The sequence below is a fragment of the Pygocentrus nattereri genome, chromosome 16, assembly GCF_015220715.1.
Source record: "Pygocentrus nattereri isolate fPygNat1 chromosome 16, fPygNat1.pri, whole genome shotgun sequence".
Lineage (NCBI taxonomy): Eukaryota > Metazoa > Chordata > Actinopteri > Characiformes > Serrasalmidae > Pygocentrus > Pygocentrus nattereri.
The window spans coordinates 3,478,979-3,503,369 of NC_051226.1; the positions used below are offsets into that span (position 1 = coordinate 3,478,979).

General features: G+C 38.1%; 1 protein-coding gene across 1 annotated transcript in view; it reads left to right on the top strand.

Annotated features, from left to right (window-relative positions):
• Positions 1-2,197: 2,197 nt before the first annotated feature.
• The window catches only part of csf1rb (colony stimulating factor 1 receptor, b), a 29,260-nt gene continuing 7,066 nt past the window's right edge, over positions 2,198-24,391 (top strand). The window contains exons 1-16 of the mRNA XM_037546206.1: positions 2,198-2,379; positions 5,454-5,714; positions 9,981-10,265; positions 12,776-12,909; positions 13,546-13,708; positions 14,392-14,593; positions 16,636-16,757; positions 17,095-17,203; positions 18,224-18,423; positions 18,552-18,673; positions 18,749-18,878; positions 20,200-20,304; positions 21,078-21,188; positions 23,439-23,607; positions 23,967-24,004; positions 24,110-24,216. Of these exons, the coding sequence (XP_037402103.1) occupies positions 2,331-2,379; positions 5,454-5,714; positions 9,981-10,265; positions 12,776-12,909; positions 13,546-13,708; positions 14,392-14,593; positions 16,636-16,757; positions 17,095-17,203; positions 18,224-18,423; positions 18,552-18,673; positions 18,749-18,878; positions 20,200-20,304; positions 21,078-21,188; positions 23,439-23,607; positions 23,967-24,004; positions 24,110-24,216 (2,307 nt within the window). The 5' untranslated portion in view covers positions 2,198-2,330. The remainder of the gene's footprint in view (positions 2,380-5,453; positions 5,715-9,980; positions 10,266-12,775; positions 12,910-13,545; positions 13,709-14,391; positions 14,594-16,635; positions 16,758-17,094; positions 17,204-18,223; positions 18,424-18,551; positions 18,674-18,748; positions 18,879-20,199; positions 20,305-21,077; positions 21,189-23,438; positions 23,608-23,966; positions 24,005-24,109; positions 24,217-24,391) is intronic.

Genomic DNA, 24,391 nt, shown 5'->3' on the forward strand with positions numbered 1-24,391 from the left:
CATATAGCATTTTTACTGTATTTATGCTGATATGTGTTCATTCTGATGTTATTTAGTGTTTTTGCTTTTTTGTGTTTTGTTTATGTTTATTATATGAATATTTATTGGTGTTTCTTCTGAGGTTGTACAGTGTTTGTGCTGTATTTATGTTTATGTGTGTTTATTCTGATGTTATATGGTGTTTTTAAACCCACTTACTTCCCAGTTGTTTTGGCCGTCTAAAACCCTAAAACTTTTTTCCTTTTTTTTTTCTCAAGACTACAGTATCACTGAAGGATCAAGACAAGCTTCTCACAGAGTAAAACAATTGGCATTTAAGAACATGGTTTCAGGGTAAAACACATTACATCTCTCCATACATTCACATTGTTTTTACCTTAAAAATACATTAGTATTACTTTCACAGCGGAACCAGCTCAGCATGCTTTACAGACAAGTGATAAAGCTTAACCACAAGAGAAAAAACGACGAGTATTGATTTTACATGACAGATCAAATTAAAAGGATAAATATAAGAAGTGAGAAGTGTTTTTAAAAGCTAAATTAAAATTAAAGTGAGCTCTGAGCTCGACTGTCTAGTAAAAGCTGAGCTGAGCTCCACAGGTTAGAGGCAGAGTAACTGAACGAGTCTCTCCACGTTTTCTGTATTTTTACAGGAGGTGTTCAGAAGGTCAGTATCTGCAGATCTAAGATCATAGACAGACACTCTGTGATGTAAGAGTTGCTTTAAAGTCATTTTAAGCTTTAAAAACTAGTAGCAGAGCTTTAAACTCTATCCTGAATGATACCGGCAGCCAGTGCAGCTCTTTTAAAGCGGGGCTGATCTGATCTCTGTTGTTTGGATTTGAGCTGCTGTTTTTTTGGAGAGCATGGATCATAGAGGATGGATGGGTGGTTTTCTCCTATAAGAGGAGCATTACACTGATGGGCTCTGCGTGAACAAGCTTTCCTGTGTTGCTCTGACATAAAAAAAGGCAGAATATTTCATAAAAAAGCTACTTTAGTGACTTTGTTTACATGCGGGGTAAAACAGAGCTCAGCGTCTCAGACCACACCCAGGTTTCACACTTCAGCTTTGGTGTGTGAAGCTAAAGAGCCGAGCTTCTCTCATAAAGCAGCTTTCTCTGAGTTTTAGCACCAACAATCAGTTTTACAGTTTGTTTTTATTTCGTTGTAGAAAACGTTGCGAGAAATCTGTGACACACTGCTGGTCAGCCTGTCAACACTCTGGACTTTTAGCAGAAATGGAAATTACTGCATCATTACTGCATGTGATCAGCGTAGCTATGAAAACGAATGGTGCGTTTTGTGGTCTGAATCGACCAGTCCACGGGATTTAACCCCACATTCTGCACAAGCATTTCATCTTTCATTAAACTCACTTTTAAAACCGACTACTAAAGCTTTGTTTCCTTGGGAAGGTCCATCGTTAGTGACCGAGAGGATGAAGATTCTGTTCTAGTAGGGAGAACATAATACGGCTCCACTGCTGCAGAACCTGATGCTTATTTTTACGGGCTTATCATTTCCCTCTCCTGTGTTTTGTTTACTGATTTGAGTGGACAAAAGTGGCTTCTGTAAATAAACAAATGTACAATTTCTCATAAGTCTACCCCAGAAAAAAATAAATCATATTCTTATATTCTTATTTTGGAGAATGTGATCTCTATCGTATTTATTGTAGAAGCTCCTGAATGAGGTTTTATCTCTGACCGGCCTAAAAAACCTCATGTGGAAGGAGTCGAACTGTTTATTCAGATCAGATAAATGCTTTAAAAAATGCATAAAGTTTCTGTTTCACACTGAATGTATTTTCTTTTGCATTGTTTCATCCAAAACATCTACTGGGATTGAAGAAAACCTTTTTTTTGCCAAATAGAAAGTGCTTACTGTGTTTTTTCATGCTGAACTGACTTATTTAGACATTTTTAATCTGTATTTTAATTGGCTGACTCATATAAATGAAGGAATTGTTTGCTAGTTAACGTTCCCTGTGAATTAATGCAGATTTTCTCGTTAATTCGTTATGAATAGAGATTTTCAGCCGCAGTAGGTTGCGAAGTGCTGTAATTAATGAAAGCACTGTTTGCGAAATCGTGCATGGTTGTAATCAGATACTCAGACTTAATGAAGTGCTTCTGTATACTAAGCTGAGACCTGTTTACGTTGCTCTGTGCTGTGTTGTCCCCTGTGCTCTGCGCCGTGTTAAAAGGGAAGTCTGAGGGTTTTTAGAGCTGCAGGTCTTCAGCCGACGCTTAGTTACCCTGAAGCTCCAAAGCTGAGCAGATCGCCGAGCGTGAAGAAGAAGGAGAATAAGACGAAACGGAGAGATGCTGCCCTTCGCTCTGCTCCTCGCTCTGCTGCCCTTCACTGTCCGAGGTGAGTGGACATTCATTTGGGCTGACATTCAGAACACTGAACTGCATCTGTTTAGAATCCGTAATAATTCATCATCGTCAGGTTTTACGAACTATTGTTTCTGCGTCTTACAAAAGAACATTGGCCAAACAGCTCGTTTGGTGGTCGTTATTGTTGTTGTTATTATTAGTAGCAGTAGTGTTAAAACTTTTCACAGTGGAAGTTCCATCTTTCTTACTTCACAAGTTCAACTGTTTTCATTCTACTTCATTTTCATGAATCGATCATTTTACTATGTATGTTGTCATATAAGTCGGTTTTATCTAGAACCGTAACTTTAACTGTTTAGCATTTAATATGGGTGGAAACGAAGCTTTCTGATGGTCAAACTCTCAAAAAAACAAGAGGCCAAAATTTACGTTTGAAGGAATTTGTCCTTTACTTTAAACGAAACACCACTTTCTATTCTTTTTGCATTTCCTTGCCCATCAGTAATCAAGGACAGTGCACCACTATCACTACAGATGCCTTCTCTGATAGACGATCGGCCGAGAGTTCAGTGGAGAGACGTGTTGTTTGTGATGTTTCTGTGTGCAGTAGGCGCAGCAGCGGTGGCGCTGTAGTGAAGGTGTGATTGTCCTCGGTGGTCCGGGCAGGCAGGTGTGCTGGGTTTGTGGGTTTGTGTGGTTTTGGAGGCCGGGGCTGTAACAGTAGCGTCTGGCTCTGGCGTGTCCTGTGCACGCTGAAAGAGAAGTGAAAGTGGGAATGGGAAACAGCCCCCTGAGAGCAGGCTCTTCTCTGGGCCTCCCACTGCAATGTGTTTCCTGGCACACTCCGTGTGTTCTGTTACAACGTTTCAGACGTTTCCCCCCAACCCAAAACAGCCCTCGCAACACCTCTCCTGTTCCCCTTTTCCTCAGGACAGAAATAATCACACTGAGCAATCAGCCCTCCACCCCCAAAAAACAATGTCTCAACACCATCAGCTCCAAATGCACACATTCCTAAATATGAATGTATATGACACCAGCATTATGCGTTATAACAACACTACAGGTCTATAGCACTCCACTGGAATAAAATGACTATAATGTGTCTTATATATATTATAATGTAAACTTATTTACCGCGGTTGTGTCGATGTAACATTTTGTGCAGGTGCAACACTTATAAAGACACTAAAAACCACTAGGCTACCTACATAAGCACTTTATAACACATGCATAAGCAATGAACAACATATTTATAAAGCAAAGTTTGAGTAATTATAAATGACCTTTACTGAAGTAAATGGCCTTAGATTGACTCAAGGGGTCTTAAACTAAAGTAATAGACATCTGTTCCATTTATAACACTGTTATAAAGCCTCATTCCCAAGTAATGGCACTTATAAAAAAAACATTAGCCAAGCCTAGTTAATAGCATCTTTTATCAGCGCTATGGAAGATTTGAATGTGAAAATTTTCATACATATTTTCTCAAACGTACACACATTTATAAGTCCAGAATATCCTGCTTTTAAATGTGCATAAGTATCAAAAGTACTTTGAATTGCTATAAATCATTTTGATAAACAGTTTCTATCAGGAAGGCCTATGTGGCTGCAGAGATAACACAGTTCTACTTCATAGAAACTGTACTTTTGCACTTTCAATCAAGAAGAAATAAACAGAACTGATATATGGAGCTCATAACTAGGCCTCGGCCCAAGTTCCTTCATCTGGGAATGAAGCTTCATAACAGTGTTATAAATGACACACATGCCCATCATTTTAGCTTAAGGCTTGTGTCAACACAATGCCATTTACTCGAACAATAAATGGCATAAGCTGTTCATGAATTCATACAGCTCAAATATTGCTTTATAAGTGTTATTCTAAGCTCGTGCATGTGTTACGAAGCCTCTATGAAGTTAATCTGTGAAGTGTTCCCATAACCAACTTACCAGCCTGAGATTCCAGTGTTGCAATTTTTCACCATTTTTCAACCAGTTTCTTTAATTTGAGCGACTTTGTTGGTCAATCACAGCTTTTTTTCTAATTTGCTGACTGATGAAAGTTTTGAAGCCCTGCTGTATGTGTGCTCCTTTTAGCAAATGAAGATGTAATCGCCCCGTATGATATGACAGTGGGCTCCCAGCAGGGCGAGTGGAGCAAGCCCTCAACTCCCGGCGACTCTGAGGGTCTATCTCAGCCACCTCCCGCTTCTCAGTGCTGTGGAACAGACGAGCTGAAACAGTCGCTGGCCCAGCTGGTCCAGGAACAGCAGGAGACCCGAGGATGGTACGCCGAAATGGTCAAAGTCCTGACTCAGCTGGTCCAGGAAAACAAAGAGGTGGCTAGCGGCCAGACCGAGATCCTGAAAGTTCTCCGTGTGATGAGGGACCAGCAGGAGCAGCAGCTCAATCATCTGATGAACATGGCGCGCCATCAGAGCCTTCTGGTGGAGAACCATCAAGCTTTGCTCTTCCAGGTGTCTCGGATCAGCTCCCAGGTCCAGGAGATCACCAAGAAGCAATAGCCAACAGAAGCTGAAGCTAACCAACCCTGAAGCTAACCTTGACTAACATCAGATCGTCAGATCATCCGTATCTTCTGTGCTAGTTCGAAGTCACTGTTGATCTGAAAACTAACCAGAAAAACATTTAAACAATACTGTTTGTTATGCTAATACATATGATCATGTTTTGAGCTTCATGCTCTATAATAAGCTATTGACAGATCTTTTCTTGCTTGTAATTTGATTGTATCTCATTCTGTACCTGAAGAAAAAATAAAAATAAAAAGAGTGCTTATTAAACAACTGTGCACTGTTTTCATTTCGCACAAACATAACTACAACATTGCTATTTCACATACCAGGATGAAGCCATTTGAGCTAACGTACCTTCAAAAAAACATCATGAATCAACTCATTACTTTAATTCATTTTAGATCCTATTAAAAACAAACAAACTGTGAATTAGTTTATCATCTGCAGTCCCTGCATTTCCCCCCACAGTCTGCCTGTTCTTTTTGAGCTGATATTAATACTATTACAAACTCATTTTTGGAAACAAGCTGTACTGTTTTGTCTCCTGTTGTTCTGTTTCTCAGCAGGTCTGGACGTTCCGGAGATCAGACTGAACTCCAGCATGCTGAAGAAGACTGAAGTTGTTCTTCTGCCAGGAACTCATTTCTCTCTGAGTTGTCTAGGACAGGCCAAAGTCGTCTGGAGGACCAGAGTCAACAACATAATTCGCAAGTCAAGAAACATCCTCACTGTTAACAGCGCCACTGCAGACCACACAGGAACATACAGGTGTAGCTATGAGAACCACACTGAGCTGTTCTCCGAGCTCCACATCTTTGTCAAAGGTAAGCATGTTCAGATCAGCCTCTGCTAAATGCAGCAAGCACAACACATGGGGTCACCAAAGTCCCGGCTTCATAAACTTAAAATGCAGTCCATAAATTAAAAGGAACTATTTCAGTCATCAGTGAGAGATATAAAAATATAAAGAGAATTACTTGTTTTATTTTGTTTTCTTTTTAACGTGGTGACCACACATGAAGGGTAACACTGTACTCACACTCATAACAACGACATAACCACGCTATAAATGTATCATGTCATATGCTGTCAACAGTTGTCATAAAAGATTCAATAACAATATCAATCTGTTATGACAATTGATACGGAATACTATGAAGTATTGAATTATTCAGTGACCATTATAAATTATTCAGTAACCACTATTATCAATTCAGTAACCGCTATAAATTATTCAGTAACTACAATTAATTATACAATAATTACTATGAGGTATTCAGTTACCACTATGAACTATTCAATAACTGCTATGAATAATTCAGCAACCACAATTAGTTATACAATAACCACTTTGAATTATTCAGTGACCATTATATATTATTTGGTAACTACTTTGAATTATTCAATAACTACTATGAACTACTCAGTAACTACTTCGAAGTACTCAGTAACCACTATGAAGTATTCAGTAACTACCATGAATCATTCAGTAACCACTATGAATCATTCAGTAACCACTATGAATCATTCAGTAACCACTATGAATCATTTAGTAATTACTATGCATTATTCATATGTACTATGAATTATTCAGTATCTAGTTCAGTAATGTAACAGTGTTATGTTGCCCTTAATGGTAATTATTATGAAAGATGACAATGTTTGCTTACATGAAATATTAATCATAGAAAAGATATTAGAATATTAGAAATATTTTTAGATTACAAATATTTTAGTAGTTATAGTGCCACTAACAGCAGAGTCAGCTTAAACTCTTTCAGCAAGTTAATATGTATTAGAATCACTGGGCACATCTGGTGATAATATTAACTGGAAGGAATTTTATATTTAAAGTCTTTTGAGGAAATCCTCAGTGCAACGGGTCTAGAGCAAAAACATCTCATGAAAAATATTTGGTTGACTCTAACTGATAGGTGTGAATTTTTGCATACATTCCTGTGTGAAGTTAAGCAGGTGCAAATATATATATATAGAAATTGGCTTTTGGTAGTGGATGGGGCACTTCTGACTGTGGGACTGTTGTTAAGGGATGCTTAGGTTAAAATGAATGAAAGCCAGACCAGCTGGCTTGTAAATACTGATCTCTCAATGATAGTGTTAGGAGTCTTGTAGCTTCACCTGAAGGCAAAAAACAGCAATACCAAATAAAAATGGCATGAGATTCATCAAAGTGCATTCAGACAGATACAGACCAAATATACTTTAATATCTGTTGTTAGTTGGTGTAAAGTAGTGGGTAACACTTCTGCATTGTAGACTGGGGTCCAATCCCCACCTGGCCAAGCACCCTACACTATTCCAATAAGAGTCCTTGGGCAAGACTCCTAACACTACCATTGCCTACTGAGCAAGAACCCTACACTACACCAATAAGAGTCCTTGGACAAGACTTCTAACACTACCATTGCCTACTGAGCATGCACGCTACACTATAGCATCCTTGGGCAAGACTCCTAACACTACCATTGCCGACTGAGCAAGCACCCTACACTATACCAATAAGAGGCCTTGAGCAAGACTCCTAACACTACCATTGCCTACTGAGCAAGCGCCCTACACTATACCAATAAGAGTCCTTGAGCAAGACTCCTAACACTACCATTGCCTACTGAGCAAGCGCCCTACACTTTACCAATAAGAGTCCTTGAGCAAGACTCCTAACACTACCATTGCCTACTGAGCAAGCGCCCTACACTATACCAATAAGAGTCCTTGAGCAAGACTCCTAACACTACCATTGCCTACTGAGCAAGCGCCCTACACTATACCAATAAGAGTCCTTGAGCAAGACTCCTAACACTACCATTGCCTACTGAGCAAGCGCCCTACACTATACCAATAAGAGTCCTTGAGCAAGACTTCTAACTCTACCATTGCCTACTGAGAAACGCCCTACACTATACCAATAAGAGTCCTTGAGCAAGACTCCTAACACTACCATTGCCTACTGAGCAAGCACCCTACACTATACCAATAAGAGTCCTTGAGCAAGACTCCTAACACTACCATTGCCTACTGAGCAAGCACCCTACACTATACCAATAAGAGTCCTTGAGCAAGACTTCTAACTCTACCATTGCCTACTGAGCAAGCGCCCTACACTATACCAATAAGAGTTCTTGGGCAAGACTCCTAACTGTATGTAAATTGTAAGTGTAAAAAGTCACTCTGGATAAGAGTGTCTGCCAAAATGTTAAAAGTCTATTTAGGTGTAAAGTTAGACTGTGTCATTCCATTACTATTAACTCTGAAGAACAGCAAACTAAATTAGGTTTTGTGTTCATGTGCAGAAACGGGCCCTGTTTGCTAATCGTCATCTTCAAACAGGAAAACATTGAGCGAAACTCAGAGGAACTGAAGATCCAGGATTGGGAAACACTGTTATAGATACTTCCTGCAGAACGGAAGCATATGATGTACTGTTATTTATACTTTGACATGCAGTTGGCACCATGCTAATTGATAGGGTATAATTTTCCTTTACTTAGTAGCTACATGAGCCTAGTAGCTCCAGTGCTAATACTAAATAAGTAAACTTCAGACACCAAACACGTCTTGGTAGATTGACTTCAATTTCAAAGAGCAGATTTTAGCTGAGCTGTCAATTTAAGGCAGATGTTCACATGAGTCACATTCTGTCTTCACTTCTTTGATGTGTTTAAATCCAAGACCAAGATAAACACAGGGTGACCAGAGAGGCCTTATTTCATGTCAGCCACTAATTCTTCAGAACACTTCATGTTAAGCTGCAGATATTAAAATTATTACCCAAACCTTGAAACGTATACATTATCTATTATACTTTACTCAGTATCTACCAAGAATTAATTAGTAACGGCTATTACATATTCAGTAACTGCTATAAATTACTCCACAGCCACTATTAATATTCAGTACCTACTATGAAATATTTAGTAACATCTATGAATTATTTTATAACTACTATAAAGTATTCAGTAACCACTATAATTTATTCAGTATCTGCTATGAATTATTCAGCAATTGCTATAAACTATTCAGTAAGTATTGTTAATTATTCAGTAACTACTATGAATTATTTAATAACTACTATGAATTATTCAGTATTTACTATGAATTGTTCAATAACTACTATGAAGTTTTCAGTAACCACTATAAATTATTTAGTATCTGCTATGAATTATTCAGTATCCAAAATAAATGATACAGTAACCACGATGAATAATTCAGTAACCATAATCAATTATTCAGTACCTACTGTAAATGATTCAATAACTATTCAATAAGTATTCAGCAAACAATATGAATTATTTAGGCTATTACACATTCAGTAACTGCTATAAATTACTCCATAACCACTATAAATTTTCTGTACCGACTATGAAATATTTAGTAACAGCTATGAATTCTTTTATATTTACTATATAGTATTCAATAACCACTATAATTTATTCAGTATCTGCTATGAATTATTCAGTATCTAAAATAAATGACCCAGTAACCATCATGAATAATTCAGTAACCACTATAAAATAGTTAGTAACCTCTATGAAATGTTAATTAAATACTGTGAATTATTCAGTAACTACTCTGAAGTATTCAGCAACCACAACAGTTCAGGAACTGCTATAAACTATTCAGTAAGTATTGTTAATTATTCCGTAAGCACTATGAAGGAACCACAATGAATTATTCAGGCACCATTATAAACTATTCAGTATTTATTCTGAATTATGCGTTACCTACTAATTTATCAGCATCTAAAAAAATATCCAGTAACTACCATGAATTGTTCAATAACTACTATGAAGTCTTCAGCAACCACAATGAATTATTCAGGAACTGCTTTAAACTAGTGAGTAATTATTATGAATTATACATTATATACTAATTATTCATTCATGAATTGTTCAGTAACTACTCTGAACTAATCAGTGTCTACTGTAAATGATTGTGTGGTCAGTATGAATTATTAAAAATGACCTGACATTCCTATAAACTCCCTGATATTTCAGAATTAGGTTTTGATCCTAGTTTACAATGCAAGCTCTGTCAGTTGGCTGACTAACTCTTTTGTTTTGCGTCTACAGATCCAGCTAAATTCTTCACCAGATCTCTCACTAGAGTGATCGTAGAGAGAGAAGGGTCATCCTGTTTGCTAGACTGTCGTCCCACTGACCCCAAAGCCACAGCATTCTCTCTCCGATCAGCTGATGGATCTCCAGTTCATCCTAAATTGAATTACACCGCAGATCCCAGGCAGGGAATCCTGATCCGGGACCTGCAGCCCAGCTACAGCGGAGATTACACCTGCAGTGTCAGCGTTAACGAGACTGAACGACTGTCCACAGTTTACTCCATCGTGGTCCAGGAGAGTGAGTGAAAACTTATTTACACGGGTGTTTTGATTTATTTTACTTCCACTTTACATTCAGTAATTTCTTCTTAATTTAATTTAAAGTCTTACCTGACTTTCTTACTTAACTTTAGTTGACTATTGACTACTTGATGAATGTTGATCAGTGAATGTTGATTAATGTGTTGATTGAATGTTGATTGATGTGTTGATTGATGAATGCTGATCAGTGAATGATGATTGACGTGTTGATTGTTGATTGATATGTGTTAATTGATGAATGCTGATCAGTGAATGTTGATTAATGTGTTGATTGAATGTTGATTGATGTGTTGATTGATGAATGTTGATCAATGAATGAAGATTGATATGTGTTGTTTGATTAATGCTGATCAGTGAATGTTGTTTGATGTGTTGACTGAATGTTGATTGATATGTGTTGATTGACGAACGCTGATCAATGAATGATGATTGATATGTGTTGATTGATGAACGCTGATCAGCGAATGTTGATTGATGTGTTGATTGAATGTTGATTGATATGTGTTGATTGACGAATGCTGATCAATGAATGATGATTGATATGTGTTGATTGACGAATGCTGATCAATGAATGATGATTGATATGTGTTGATTGATGAATGCTGATCAGTGAATGCTGATTGTTGAGTGTTGATTGTTTGATCAATGAACGTTGATTAGCACATGTGGAACAGTGGATTTTATTGATGAATATTGATTAGTAGATGTCAGTCAGTGGATATTGATTGGTGAATGTTGATTGTTGAATGTTGATTAGTAAATATCGATGAGTAAATATTGATTGGGGAATGTTGATTGTGTGGTGAATGGTGATTGTTTAATAAATGTTTATTGCTTATAAATGCTGATTGTTTGATGAATGTTGATTGTAAGGTGAATGTTGATTAGTAAATGTTGATTGGTGAATATTGGTGAATGTTGAGTGTTTGTTTATTGACAAATTGTAATTGATGAATGTTGCCTGTTTAATGAATGTTGATTGGTGAATGTTGACTGATGGTGATGTAAGATGATGAATGTTAAATGTTTAATGAATGTTCACTGGTGAATGTTGACTGATGGTGATGTAAGATGATGAATGTTAAATGTTTAATGAATGTTGATTGGTGAATGTTGACTGATGGGGATGTAAGATGATGAATGTTAAATGTTTAATGAATGTTGATTGGTGAATGTTGACTGATGGTGATGTAAGATGATGAATGTTAAATGTTTAATGAATGTTCACTGGTGAATGTTGACTGATGGTGATGTAAGATGAAGAATGTTAAATGTTTAATGAATGTTCACTGGTGAATGTTGACTGATGGTGATGTAAGATAATGAATGTTAAATGTTTAATGAATGTTGATTGGTGAATGTTGACTGATGGTGATGTAAGATGATGAATGTTAAATGTTTAATGAATGCTGATTGGTGAATGTTGACTGATGGTGATGTAAGATGATGAATGTTGCCTGTTTAATGAATGTTCACTGGTGAATGTTGACTGATGGTGATGTAAGATGATGAATGTTAAATGTTTAATGAATGTTGATTGGTGAATATTGACTGATGGTGATGTAAGATGATGAATGTTGCCTGTTTAATGAATGCTGATTGGTGAATGTTGACTGATGGTGATGTAAGATGATGAATGTTGCCTGTTTAATGAATGTTGATTGGTGAATGTTGACTGATGGTGATGTAAGATGATGAATGTTGCCTGTTTAATGAATGTTGATTGGTGAATGTTGACTGATGGTGATGTAAGATGATGAATGTTGCCTGTTTAATGAATGTTGATTGGTGAATGTTGACTGATGGTGATGTAAGATGATGAATGTTGCCTGTTTAATGAATGTTGATTGGTGAATGTTGACTGATGGTGATGTAAGATGATGAATGTTGCCTGTTTAATGAATGTTGATTGGTGAATGTTGACTGATGGGGATGTAAGATGATGAATGTTAAATGTTTAATGAATGTTGATTGGTGAATGTTGACTGATGGTGATGTAAGATGAAGAATGTTAAATGTTTAATGAATGTTCACTGGTGAATGTTGACTGATGGTGATGTAAGATAATGAATGTTGCCTGTTTAATGAATGTTGATTGGTGAATGTTGACTGATGGGGATGTAAGATGATGAATGTTAAATGTTTAATGAATGTTGATTGGTGAATGTTGACTGATGGTGATGTAAGATGATGAATGTTAAATGTTTAATGAATGTTCACTGGTGAATGTTGACTGATGGTGATGTAAGATGAAGAATGTTAAATGTTTAATGAATGTTCACTGGTGAATGTTGACTGATGGTGATGTAAGATAATGAATGTTAAATGTTTAATGAATGTTGATTGGTGAATGTTGACTGATGGTGATGTAAGATGATGAATGTTAAATGTTTAATGAATGCTGATTGGTGAATGTTAACTGATGGTGATGTAAGATGATGAATGTTAAATGTTTAATGAATGCTGATTGGTGAATGTTGATTTCAGGAGTAAGGCCTCCCTCTGTGTTTATTGAGATGGATGAATATGTGCGGATTGCTGGAGAAACGCTGCAGATCACCTGCTACACCATGAACCAAGATCATACCTATGTTGTCACCTGGCACGATTCCTCTAATAAGGTAAAATAATTTCATTCTTATAGGGGCCATATCACAGAAAACTAGAAGAATGTGATGCAGTATTCAAACACTGAAGTTTCAAAAGGTTTCAAAACACATTTTTCATTTCCCAGCACATATAATCCATACATGGAAACTAAACTGCTAAATTAATTTTGTTAGAACTTTATTCTGAATAGTAAATTTATTACAACTTTTTTCAGGATATTCATTTTATTGGAACTTCATGCTGGATCTTTCTTTTTTAGCTAATACATATTCTTGATGTTACACGGATGATCTTTCCCAGTCATTTTAGATTCTTCTACAGAACTGTTCATCATTCTGAATACATTTAAAAGTTCTTCATTTTTATGTACAGCTCCAGAGTGTCTTACCGATTATCTGAAACCTGTGCAGTTGTTATGGATTAGCAGATTGCAATCATTCATGCATCTATCTGAAACAGAATAGGTTTTATGTGATTGAACACTGTTCAGTAGTGTAATGGTGACCTGTGGTATGGAGCTGTTGGTGATGAAGTCGTCTAAGAGAGATTATGTTCTACTCCAGAACTGTGGCAGAATGTCAGGAAGATTCAGTTTGTAGATTTATCCTGTTTGTTTTCATATTATTTATCAAAATTGTGTCTGATAGATGCTGAATGGGACGGAGACAGTGAGTAGAAGCCAAGATCTGGTTCATATCAAGAGCGTTCTGACCATTCCTGAGGTCAGTGTGTCAGACACTGGAAATCTGACCTGTACAGGCCGGAACAGATACGAAGAGAACAGCTCCACCATCTCACTCACAGTTGTAGGTGAGTTTCACTGGGAAGATGGAGAAGAAGTCTGTCTAGTAATGCTTTCTGATACAGTTCCTCCAGTTCTCGGTGTTAATCAGGTGCAACAGTCTCCAAAGTATTTGGTTGTTATTTTGGGTAAAATGATGGTAAGCATGCAGGCAGTCTAATTAAATTACACCGGAACGCCAAACCGGTTCTAGATATAAAGCTGGTAAAGGACAAAGTAAAATATCTCAATTGTTTGAAATGAAAAGGTGAACACTCGAACAAACTCAGGCTAATATTTACTGTAATGTCATGTTTAGACGGAAAAGTAGTAAATAAAATATTAGATATCTTGTCGTCGAATATCTTTTGCTGTTTTTGTACGAATACAGATCAAAGCTAATTTATAAATCACTGCTTTAGTTTTTGTTTGCATTTGGGTATGTATATCAATCAACATTCATATTTATAACATTGATGATCTTGTCTAAAAATGAATTTTACAGTTTTAAAAGCTATGAAACAAAAATCAATGATTAAATCCAAGATGTGATTCTTGTACATACAAAATGCATATGACATTCTTTTCTATACAGTTTTACTTTTTATTTTATAAAATAACCATTTTGAAATCTATTATTATTGTTATTATTATTATTATTATTATTATCTCATTTGAACTGTGCTCAAGTTTCTTTTATTTTATTTTACAGATAAGCCATACATTCATTTAACTCCGGTCCTGAAGCTGAGAGGTCGGCAGTTTGGTGCTGATGTTGATGTGATGGAGGGAGAGCTGTTGGAGCTCAGCGTGGAGATTGATGCTCATCCTCCCATCCAGGAGAAGTGGTGGAGCACCCCCAGAACCCAGAACACATCCATCTATGAGGAGAACTTTTACAGGATTCACAGGAGGTTAGATGAGATCTGCTCTCAGATGTCTACCATGTCTTCTGAAGCTTGTTAGACTCCAAAAGTCCTGGACTAGTGCAGTGGTAATATTTCAGCATTAGTCAGTTCACACTGTCGAGATTATGTTCATAACTGCCTGTATTAGAGCTCTAATTGGAGACGGTGTCTTATTTGATCTCCCGGGTCAGTCCAAGTGATTATCCTGCTGTTTAGGATTGTGAGCTAACTGCTCTCCTCTGCATTTGTTACTGAGAATAAAAGACGGCACGCTGGTCAGTGAGCTGTCCATCTGGAGCAGAAGGAAACATATTAAGCTGCCCTGATAAAACTAACACAGCTTAGTTAGCATGTACTTGGATTTGTGGAGGTTTTTCAGTGGTTTATAAAACTCATATAGAGTCTAAAACATGGTCACTTCTTGCTGACTGAGTATGTAAAAGTGAAGTGTGTAAGATTTAGTGGAATCTAGGTTAGTGAGTTCAGTCCTTAATATGGGTTAAACTGGGATTTCAAAAGTGAAGCACTCTTAAAAAAGATGGTTCTTCAAGGGTTCTTTAGTAAAGGCTTCTTACGGCTGCTCCCTTTAGGGGTCGCCACAGCGGATCATCTGCCTCCATCTTGCCCTATCCATTGCCTCCTCTACTTTCACACCATCCATCTCCATGTCCACCTTCACTACATCCTTAAACCTTCTCTGAGGTCTACCTCTTCTCCTTCTACCCGGCAGCTCCATCTCCAACATTCTTTGACCAATATAGCCACTATTCCTCCTCAACACATGTCCAAACCATCTCAACCTGGCCTCTCTGGCTTTATCTCCAAACTGCTCCACCTTCTATTTAGATGATGTTGCAGTTCTCCACCAACTGAATACCCGTCACTCACCCCTCCCTTTCCAAGCGTGTAGTAGAACCTATGGTGGCCATCAGGTAGACTGGTATGCTAAATTACACATCCAGCAGAAAACAGGCAACTTAGGCGTCGCTCTAAAAACATTTGTCCCTCGTCCTTGACTTCCACACCAGTGTTTATCCTTGTTTTCTGCCACTTTCTGCCCCAATTTTGTTTTGCTTCTTCATGTTTTTGCTTCTTTGCTGATGAGGATTCATCTTCCCTTGCTACAGACATTATGATCTTCTGTTTGTCAGAATTTGGGTTCTGATTCTACTCATAACACAAAATGGTTAGACTACACTGCTAATAGGCTACTTGCTACAGCAATAATTGCATATCAGTGATGTGGTTTTATTACCCTTTTGTATTTCGAGTTTCAGTAATAACTGATAATTAGCAAATAATAACAATCATTTTTTAAATAACAAATTATTTATTGAGCTTGGAGTTCTTCCCCTCCAATTTCGGGGCAGTCCTGGGCTGGAGGTTAGGGAACCAGCCTTGTGACCAGAAGGTTGCCGGCTTGATGCCCTGAGCTGATAGGATATGACTGCAATACCCTAACACCTAACCCTCAACTCCCTGGGGGCTGTGGATAGGGCTGCCCACTGCTCTGGGCAAGTGTGCTCAGTGCCCCTAGTGTGTGTGCATTCACTAGTGTGTATGTGGGTGGTTCAACGTGGAGTTGAATTTACCTGTTGTGGGACTAATAATTAATGATTGAACATAGTCACATATGTTGTAAGGAATCATCTTTTTTATGAATGCTCCACCTCTGAAATCCCAGTTTAACCCATTTAACCCCCCCATTTGGGGGCAGTCGTGGGCTGGAGGTTAGGGAACTGGCCCTGTTACCAGAAGGTTGCCGGTTCAATCCCCAGTGACTGAGGTGTCCTTGAGCAAGACACTTAACCCCCAATTGTTCCCTGGGCACCATGGATAGGGCTGTCCACTGCTCCAGGCAAGTGTGCTCACTGCACCCTAGTGTGTGTGCTCACTAGTGTGTATGTGGTGTTTCACTTCATGGATGGGTTAAACGCAGAGGTGGAATTTCCCCATTTGTGGGATTAAAGAAGTATCACTTAACTTATTAATGACTGAATTGGAATTAAGGGAAACGTAGATTTCCCACTAACATTCTTGTTTAACAGTTACAGAAACGTTACCAGCCTCTTGCTCAGAGGAATCAGAGCAGATGAAAGTGGTCAATACATCTTCAGTGCCAGGAGCTCCAGTGTTAATGTTTCTACACGCTTTAAGATCCACGTGTACCGTAAGTACAAACATCACTTTACTGCATCGATCTTCGAACCTAGAATCACTGTAGACTCAGCATTTCTTCAGAAGTCAGTGTTTCTTCTGAAATGAAGGGTATTAATAGGTTTGCTCAAATGTGGAGACAAATCAATATTCGGAAAACTTCCTCCTTATACTGTATGTACTTTTTTAGCGGATGCTCTGATCCAGAGTGAGTTACAGTGATGAAGGGTCACCATTGTCATTTCAATTTTGTCCGATCAACATTTCGTACATATAAAAATGAGATGCTAGAAATTCTAGAAATCTGTTCAAGTGATCGGGTCTCTGTAATGCCCCACCTCCCCCTCCAGAAAAGCCCAGTGTTGTGGTGAAAATGAAGAATGGTACTCTAACCTGTATCTCCACTGGGTTTCCAAAACCAACCATCCGCTGGCAGCAGTGTGAGGAATTCCAAAGCACGTATGTACTATTTATATATTTAGTTGTTAGGAATAACAGACATTAACGTTCCAATCAGTGAAAATTATACTGATATCATCAAGATACCGCAATAAGTATTTTCACAACAAAGTTTCTCAAGAGCATTTCTCATTGCGTTTTAGTCACAGGCAATATACACACCAATTTGATCTTATACATGATTTTAATATTAATAATAATAGCAAGCTTTTAACTGTTATTTCTCTTTGTCCATTTTATCAACTCCAAGTACTTTGTAGTTCTATAATTACAGACTGTAGTCCATTTATTTTTAAACATGTAAAGTTTTTAAACATGTTTAGATGTAAAGTCAGAGACGACAGCTCATCTGCTGCTGCACAGTTTGTGTTGGTCATCCTCTAGTCCTTCATCAGTGGTCACAGGACGCTGCCCACAGGACGCTGCTGGCTGGATATTTTTGGTTGCTGGACTGTTCTCAGTCCAGCAGCGACACTGAGAGGTTTAAATACTCCAGCAGCACTGCTGTGTCTGATCCACTCAGACCAGCGCAACACACACTAACACACCACCACCGCGTCAGTGTTACTGCAGGGCTGAGAATGATCCACCACCCAAATAGTACCTGCTCTGTGAGGGTCCATGGGGGTCCTGACCACTGAAGAACAGGGTAACAGAGTATCAGAGAAACAGATGGACTACAGTCTGTAACTGTAGAACTGCACCTATATGATCAGTACACTTAGAAACCACACATACAACCATTTCAGCATCACAGCGAATGGACGGCCACCCAATAATATCTGGGTATCAGCGGTCCTGTGGTCAGAAACTGACCAATGATGAATGGAGTAGAATGGGGTAATGAGCTGTGAAGCAACAGATGAACAGGAGATGTTTCTAGCAAAGTGGCCAGAAGCACAAGACAGGTGTTTCTGATAAAATGGCCATTGAGTAGAAGCACAAAGTAGGTGTTTCTAACAAAGTGGCCAGTGAACAGAAATATATGGTGGTTGTGTCTAATAAATTCTGTGATTTTAGGTGTGGCCAGTGTAACAGTAGTCACTCGGTGGATTTGCTGGCTAAACAGCTGACGTTGGAGCCGATGGATGAATTCAGGCCTATGGTGGAGAGTGTGCTGTCAAAGAGTAACGTAACAGGAAATATTGTGGAGTGTGTGGCTGTTAACAGCGTTGGAGAAAGCTGTGAAACCTACATTAACTACTTTATTCCAAAACCTTGTAAGAAACTCAGCTGTACTTTAATCCAATAGTAGTTGCAGTTTGAAACTAGATAAGACAAAACATTCAGAAAAAAGGAAATTATTTGCAGTGTATAAATTCATAAACACATTTCTGTCTGTGTTCAGATCCTAACAAGACTTTGGAAGAATGGGGCTCAAAGATGTTCACCACTCTCCTCAGTGGAGGGTCAGTTATAACCGCTCTGCTTCTGGTTTTGTTGGGAATTTGTGTCTACAAGTGCAAACAGGTATCTCTCCTTATTCTGTAAAGAACTTCAACACATTTATTCAGTAAGTTAAAGCTGTGTTTGTGTTTTTTAAAGAAACCCAGATATGAAATCAGGTGGAAGATAATTGAGGCTAATGATGGAAACAATTACACATACATTGACCCAACCCAGCTGCCGTACAACAACACGCGATGGGAGTTTCCTCGTGACAGACTCACATTCGGTACAGTGGATTTTAACAACATGAATGATCACTGTTTGTTCCACATAACTGTAATATACTGTTCAACATAACTTTATTTTACGCTACACACTTTGAGGGTTTATTACAGTCATATTATTAGTTTAATAAACCCCAAATTAAACAATCTTAAGTAGTTATTTATTGTGTATTACATTTTATTGATTTTGACCTGTAATCGTACATAATAGCAGATGTTACGTGAAAATCAATCACAGTATAATTTGTAATAACAAAATAATAGTAAGAACAGTAATCGTAGTAATAATTAATGATAATGCACAATCAAGGTACAAAATACAGGAGGTCCTGAGGGGTCCAGGACCTTAATTAAACTCTTGGACCCCTTGGATCCTTGAAAATAAAGTTATTATAACCTTATGCTGTCTGTTAGGGAGAAACAGATGCTCAAATCCAAATTCAGAGAAAGCTCATTGGCCTGCTTCACCCAGCAGCACTGGTCTGCCTCAGAGGGGTGCTGTAGCAGACTGGTTCACCCAGTTGGTCCTTCATAACCTAGCAACTGTAACTGTGACCAGAACACTTCTAAAAACCTCAGATTATGCTGTAGAATACTTGGAAATCTGAAAAGATTTTCCCAAGAGTTTGGTGGAAAGAGTGAATTGTTACTCATTTCTCAAACTATGACAGAAGCAGGCACCATTAATGATGAATGTTTTGGAACATATTCTGCCATCCAGATGACGTCTTTTTCAGGCAGACCACATTCTGAACACACTGCATCAGCATGGCCCCACAGTAAAAGAGTATGGGTGCTAACTTGGCCTGCCTGCAGTCCCAATCTGTCACATATTGAAATATTTGGCACATTATGAAACAAAAAATGACATATGAAAATCAAAAGTGATATATCTAGAACTTTCACTAAAGAAATCACTCCCACTGCAAATCAAAGCATGACTGGTTGATTCCTCTTTCACTTCCCAATTATGTTGGTAGTTAATATAATGTGTAAGGCCTTCAGTCCTGCTCCTGATGTCCTAACCAATGGTAGAGCCTGACTGTATCTACCTAAAGCATGACTGTAACTACCTCATACCACAGAGTAAACAGGCTTGACCAGACAGTTTTATTGGGCATTTCAACTTTTAACCATTTTTGTCCAAAACTTAACAATAGAAATGAGAATATTACTACAATACTTACATAGTTTAAATACCACAAGTGTGTAATGAAATGGAGGTGAATGCTTCTGGGCTACTTTGGGTTCTTGCTGGGTTTATTCATCTTGTACATATTCCAGTTGAAATTTTAAAGTTTTGCTATGTTTATTTGATTGCAGGGCAAGTTCTGGGTGCAGGTGCTTTTGGTAAAGTGGTGGAGGCAGCTGCATACGGTCTGGATAAGGATGAACATGTCACTAGGGTGGCCGTGAAGATGCTTAAATGTGAGCTGACTACTGCTCACAAATTACAGTGCTTTCGCACTTTTCACATTTCAAATGGACTGAGGGGAAGTGGAAAAGTGTCCTGTGGTCCAGCAAATGAACATTTGAAATTGTTTTTGGAAATCATGGACACTGTGTCCTCTGGGCTAAAGACTGCTCAGCTTGTTATCAGCGCAAATCAGTTCAAAAGCCAGTATTAAGTATGGTATGCGGGCTTTAGTGCCATTGGCATGGGTGACGTGCACATCTGTAAACGATAGATACAGGTTTTTTGGCAATCTGTGCTATCATCCAGACGACGTCTTTTTCAGGGAAGGCCTGCATGTATTACCACAGCATAGCTCCATATTAAAAGAGTCTGGGTGCTATATCGGCCTACCTGCTGTCCAGACTTGTTACCACTTATAATATTTGGCACATTAGGAAATGGAAAATATGGCAAAGGACACCCTGAACTGATGAGCAGCTGAAATCCTGTATCAAACAAGAATAGAAAACATTTGACTTTCAAAACCACAGCAGTGTCGCCTCAGTTGCCAAACACTTACAGAGAGCTGTTAAAAGAGGAGGTGATGAAACACAGCGGTGAACAGACCCCCGTCCCAACTTTTTTGGAAATGGGGTTGTAGTTGTTTTTGCTCTTCTGTATGGGCTGTTTCTTTATCTAGAGATACTTTTACTTCTTCTGCAGTCTTTATTGCATTAATAATAATATGGGTTTAAGATAATCTACACACCTGGTGACCTTTGACCTCTGAACTTTAACCCAATAGCCAGCGCCCTCTCAGAGGAAAAAGAAGCCCTCATGTCCGAGCTGAAGATCCTGAGTCATCTCGGACAGCATGCTAACATAGTGAACCTGCTGGGGGCGTGTACTCAGGGAGGTGAGTCACTCAACATTAGCTTTAGCTTCTGTCCAGTTTAAATACCTGTCAAACCATTAAAAACGTATAGCAGAATTATTTCATACATATAATATTTTATACGTTATAACTATACATATAATTATTTTTTGCACATACAACTGAATGTGAAAATTCAGGTACCCTGGGGTTACAATGGATTTTAGAAAGGAATTCAACTTATACATGTAAAAACGATATTTTTACAAGCAAAAATTCATTCCTTACTGCTCAAAACCCAAAAAACTAAAATTTGATTGAGTTTAAGAAAAATAGGAAATTAAAGCTAAAACGGCTTGCCATAATAATGAGAATTTCAGAAGTCAATTGAATTTTTAATTTTGTATGAAAAAAGTACCACATGTTAAGTTTTAATTCACATTGTCACGATTGGCTCCTCCCACTCCATGTGCGTTTGTCTTCGTTTTGTAACTCCCTTGATTGTGTTCACCTGACCCTCATTGTCCCGTGTATTTAAGCCCTGTGTTGGCCCCTTGTGTTTGTCGGCCTTTGTGTTGGTCTTTGTTGGTTGTATCGGTCTGTTTGTTGTTTGACTCTTGTATGAGGCACTGTTCCTTTTGTCATGTCTGTCCCCCAGTCTCTACGTGTTGACGTGTCTCGACTATGACCCTGGATTTGCCCTTAATAAAAGTCGCTTACCTCTGCACATGCGTCCGCCTCATCGCTCCCCGTTACACACATTAGTACAAACTATTACTGAATGATTCAGGAAAAGGCTTAAATTCTTACCATTGAGAAATAAAATTTTACCTGCTAAAATATAATTCCTACAATTAAAAGTTGAATTTTAAAATTAGATTTTTTTTGATTAATGCATTTTTTATCTAGTATCAACATTTTCTGATACAAAACCTTTGTTTCATCCTTGAAAGTTAAAAGCATCTTCAGGTTCCTACTATTTGTCAGAATTTCTTCCCTTAGCTTATTTATTTATTTTATTAAGTTTTTTGCTCGAGTTAGTGTGCATCTTCTGCCAATTTTATTTTCTATCAATTTAGGTATTTTACCTCCTGTTTGTCTTTGTACTTATGTCTATTATGACTGCTTTACTACATTGCTTTGAGTGGAGTAGAGAGACAGGGATGGGTCTTTAGGGTAAAGGGTGTAGGAAACCAAAATAAGGAGCTGAGTTTTATTAGTTTATATTGTGTCGTCATTGTTGAACATTACAAAAATAAAAACAACAGAATGTTCAAAACAAAAAAGAACTTCTTCCCCTTAAACTTTCTGAAAATTTTGGTATGACCTCATTTGAATTTTGATTGGCTAGGACACCAGTGAAAATAGTGCAGCATTGCACCAGTGCACTAATCACCACCTTGATGGCTCTATACATACGTCTCATTTACCATGCTTCATATTTTGTGTGGCACAGCGCTGTTACCACCCGGTTTTAGGAATTTGGCCTGCTGTTTTTAGGCTGAGGAGGAATGCTGGCTGACTTCTTTAGGTGTTTACACTCTGAACGGAGAAGGATTTTTAGTCTGAAAATTGCTTTAATGTTACTTTGTCAGTCATCTGTCCAACAGAGCTGTACAACAAAGTCAGCAGCTCTAAGGAAGCAGACTCCACACAACCACGTATGAACCTGCCTTGGTCTTCAAATGCAAAGGGAAATCTTTTTAGACATTGTGGGTTAAATCAGTACATGAGCTAATGCTAAAGCTAAAATTAGATGAGGGTCAGTCTTTTACGCGAGGTAAAGAAACTTGCTGGCCTGTCGAGGCGACACTGTGAAAAAAGAGCTTCAGCTAGCATGATTAGCCTAGCGGCACTTCAGACTTCTGAATTATGTCTGTAGCACATTTTAAGATACTAGAATTTCATAGTAACATCGGCCAATTAAAACAGTATACAAGTACAAGACACTACGCTGAGTGAGCGGTCAGTTTATTAAGTACAACTGCCTCACAACTTTGACCATTTTACACTGTACAGTGTTCAACCAGCACAGCTCCCAGTAGACCATACACTCAAACAATATACACTTATATTCAGAATGTAAATATTTTTCCTTGTGCAATATGTTCATAAATGCGATACAGATCTTATGCAACTCTTTGTTTATTCTTATTTTGTTGTAAATAGTCGAGATTTAACTTTAATTTTTATTATTTATAATGTTTATAATGTTTAAACTGTTTCCCGTTTCTATTACTGAGTGTCTTACTTACCAAGATCACAGTGTTCATATCTGAACTGTGTTTGCAGGTCCTGTTCTGCTGATCACTGAGTACTGCTGCCATGGAGATCTGCTGAACTTCTTGCGCAGAAGAGCAGAGCTGTTCTTCAGCTCAGTGCTGCAGGAACCAGGATCTCCCAACATCTACAAGAACCTCTCTGACCATCGGAGCCAGATCGGACGGCACAGCGTCAACAGGCACGTCGCCACAAACCCAATTACAGGTTTCGTTTAAGGGTGGAAATCTAATAATGACAGTTTAACCATTAAAGCACAGAGTAATTACTGTTGTTGTGCTGCAATGCTTGAATATGATTACATCATTTTATTTAATTACAGTTCATTGATTTGGTTTGCGTTCTGTTTGAAGGATCAAGTCGCACTTTTCTGTTAATTACATTACAAAAACAGCAAAACTATAAAGGTTGTTTTAACGTAAACGGACAAAGTTTACAAGCTAGTCTTTTACACAGGTTCTCCTCTCAGGGGTTTCAGTATCTGTGTCTGAATGTCAACGTTTTATTATTCCTTATGACTCGTTTCTTTTTCTCTCTCAGCTATCAGGACATGTCCGGTGTTAAAGACGGTTTACAGAGTGAGACATAAACTCTTCATTCTTTAAAATGATCTTCAGCTTACAGACACAGTAATTTAGCATTCTGATGATCTCTTGTTTCATCTCTTTAACTCTTCGTTGTAGAGTCCTGTGGCGGAGAAGAGGTGGACGCGCAGATGCTGGATCTGGATGATTTAGTCCGATTTTCCACTCAGGTGGCTCAGGGACTGGAATTCCTCGCCTCAAAAAACGTAATATCACTATAGACCAGATCAACCAGAGTTCAACATGTTCATGCTGTCTGAAACTACATTTTACAAATGTATATGCAATTTTTATTTTATGCATTTTTAAAAGTTTTATGCAAACAGATTTTGGGAGTATTAAATTGTCCATTAGGGCAGTCACGGGCTGGAGGTTACGGCA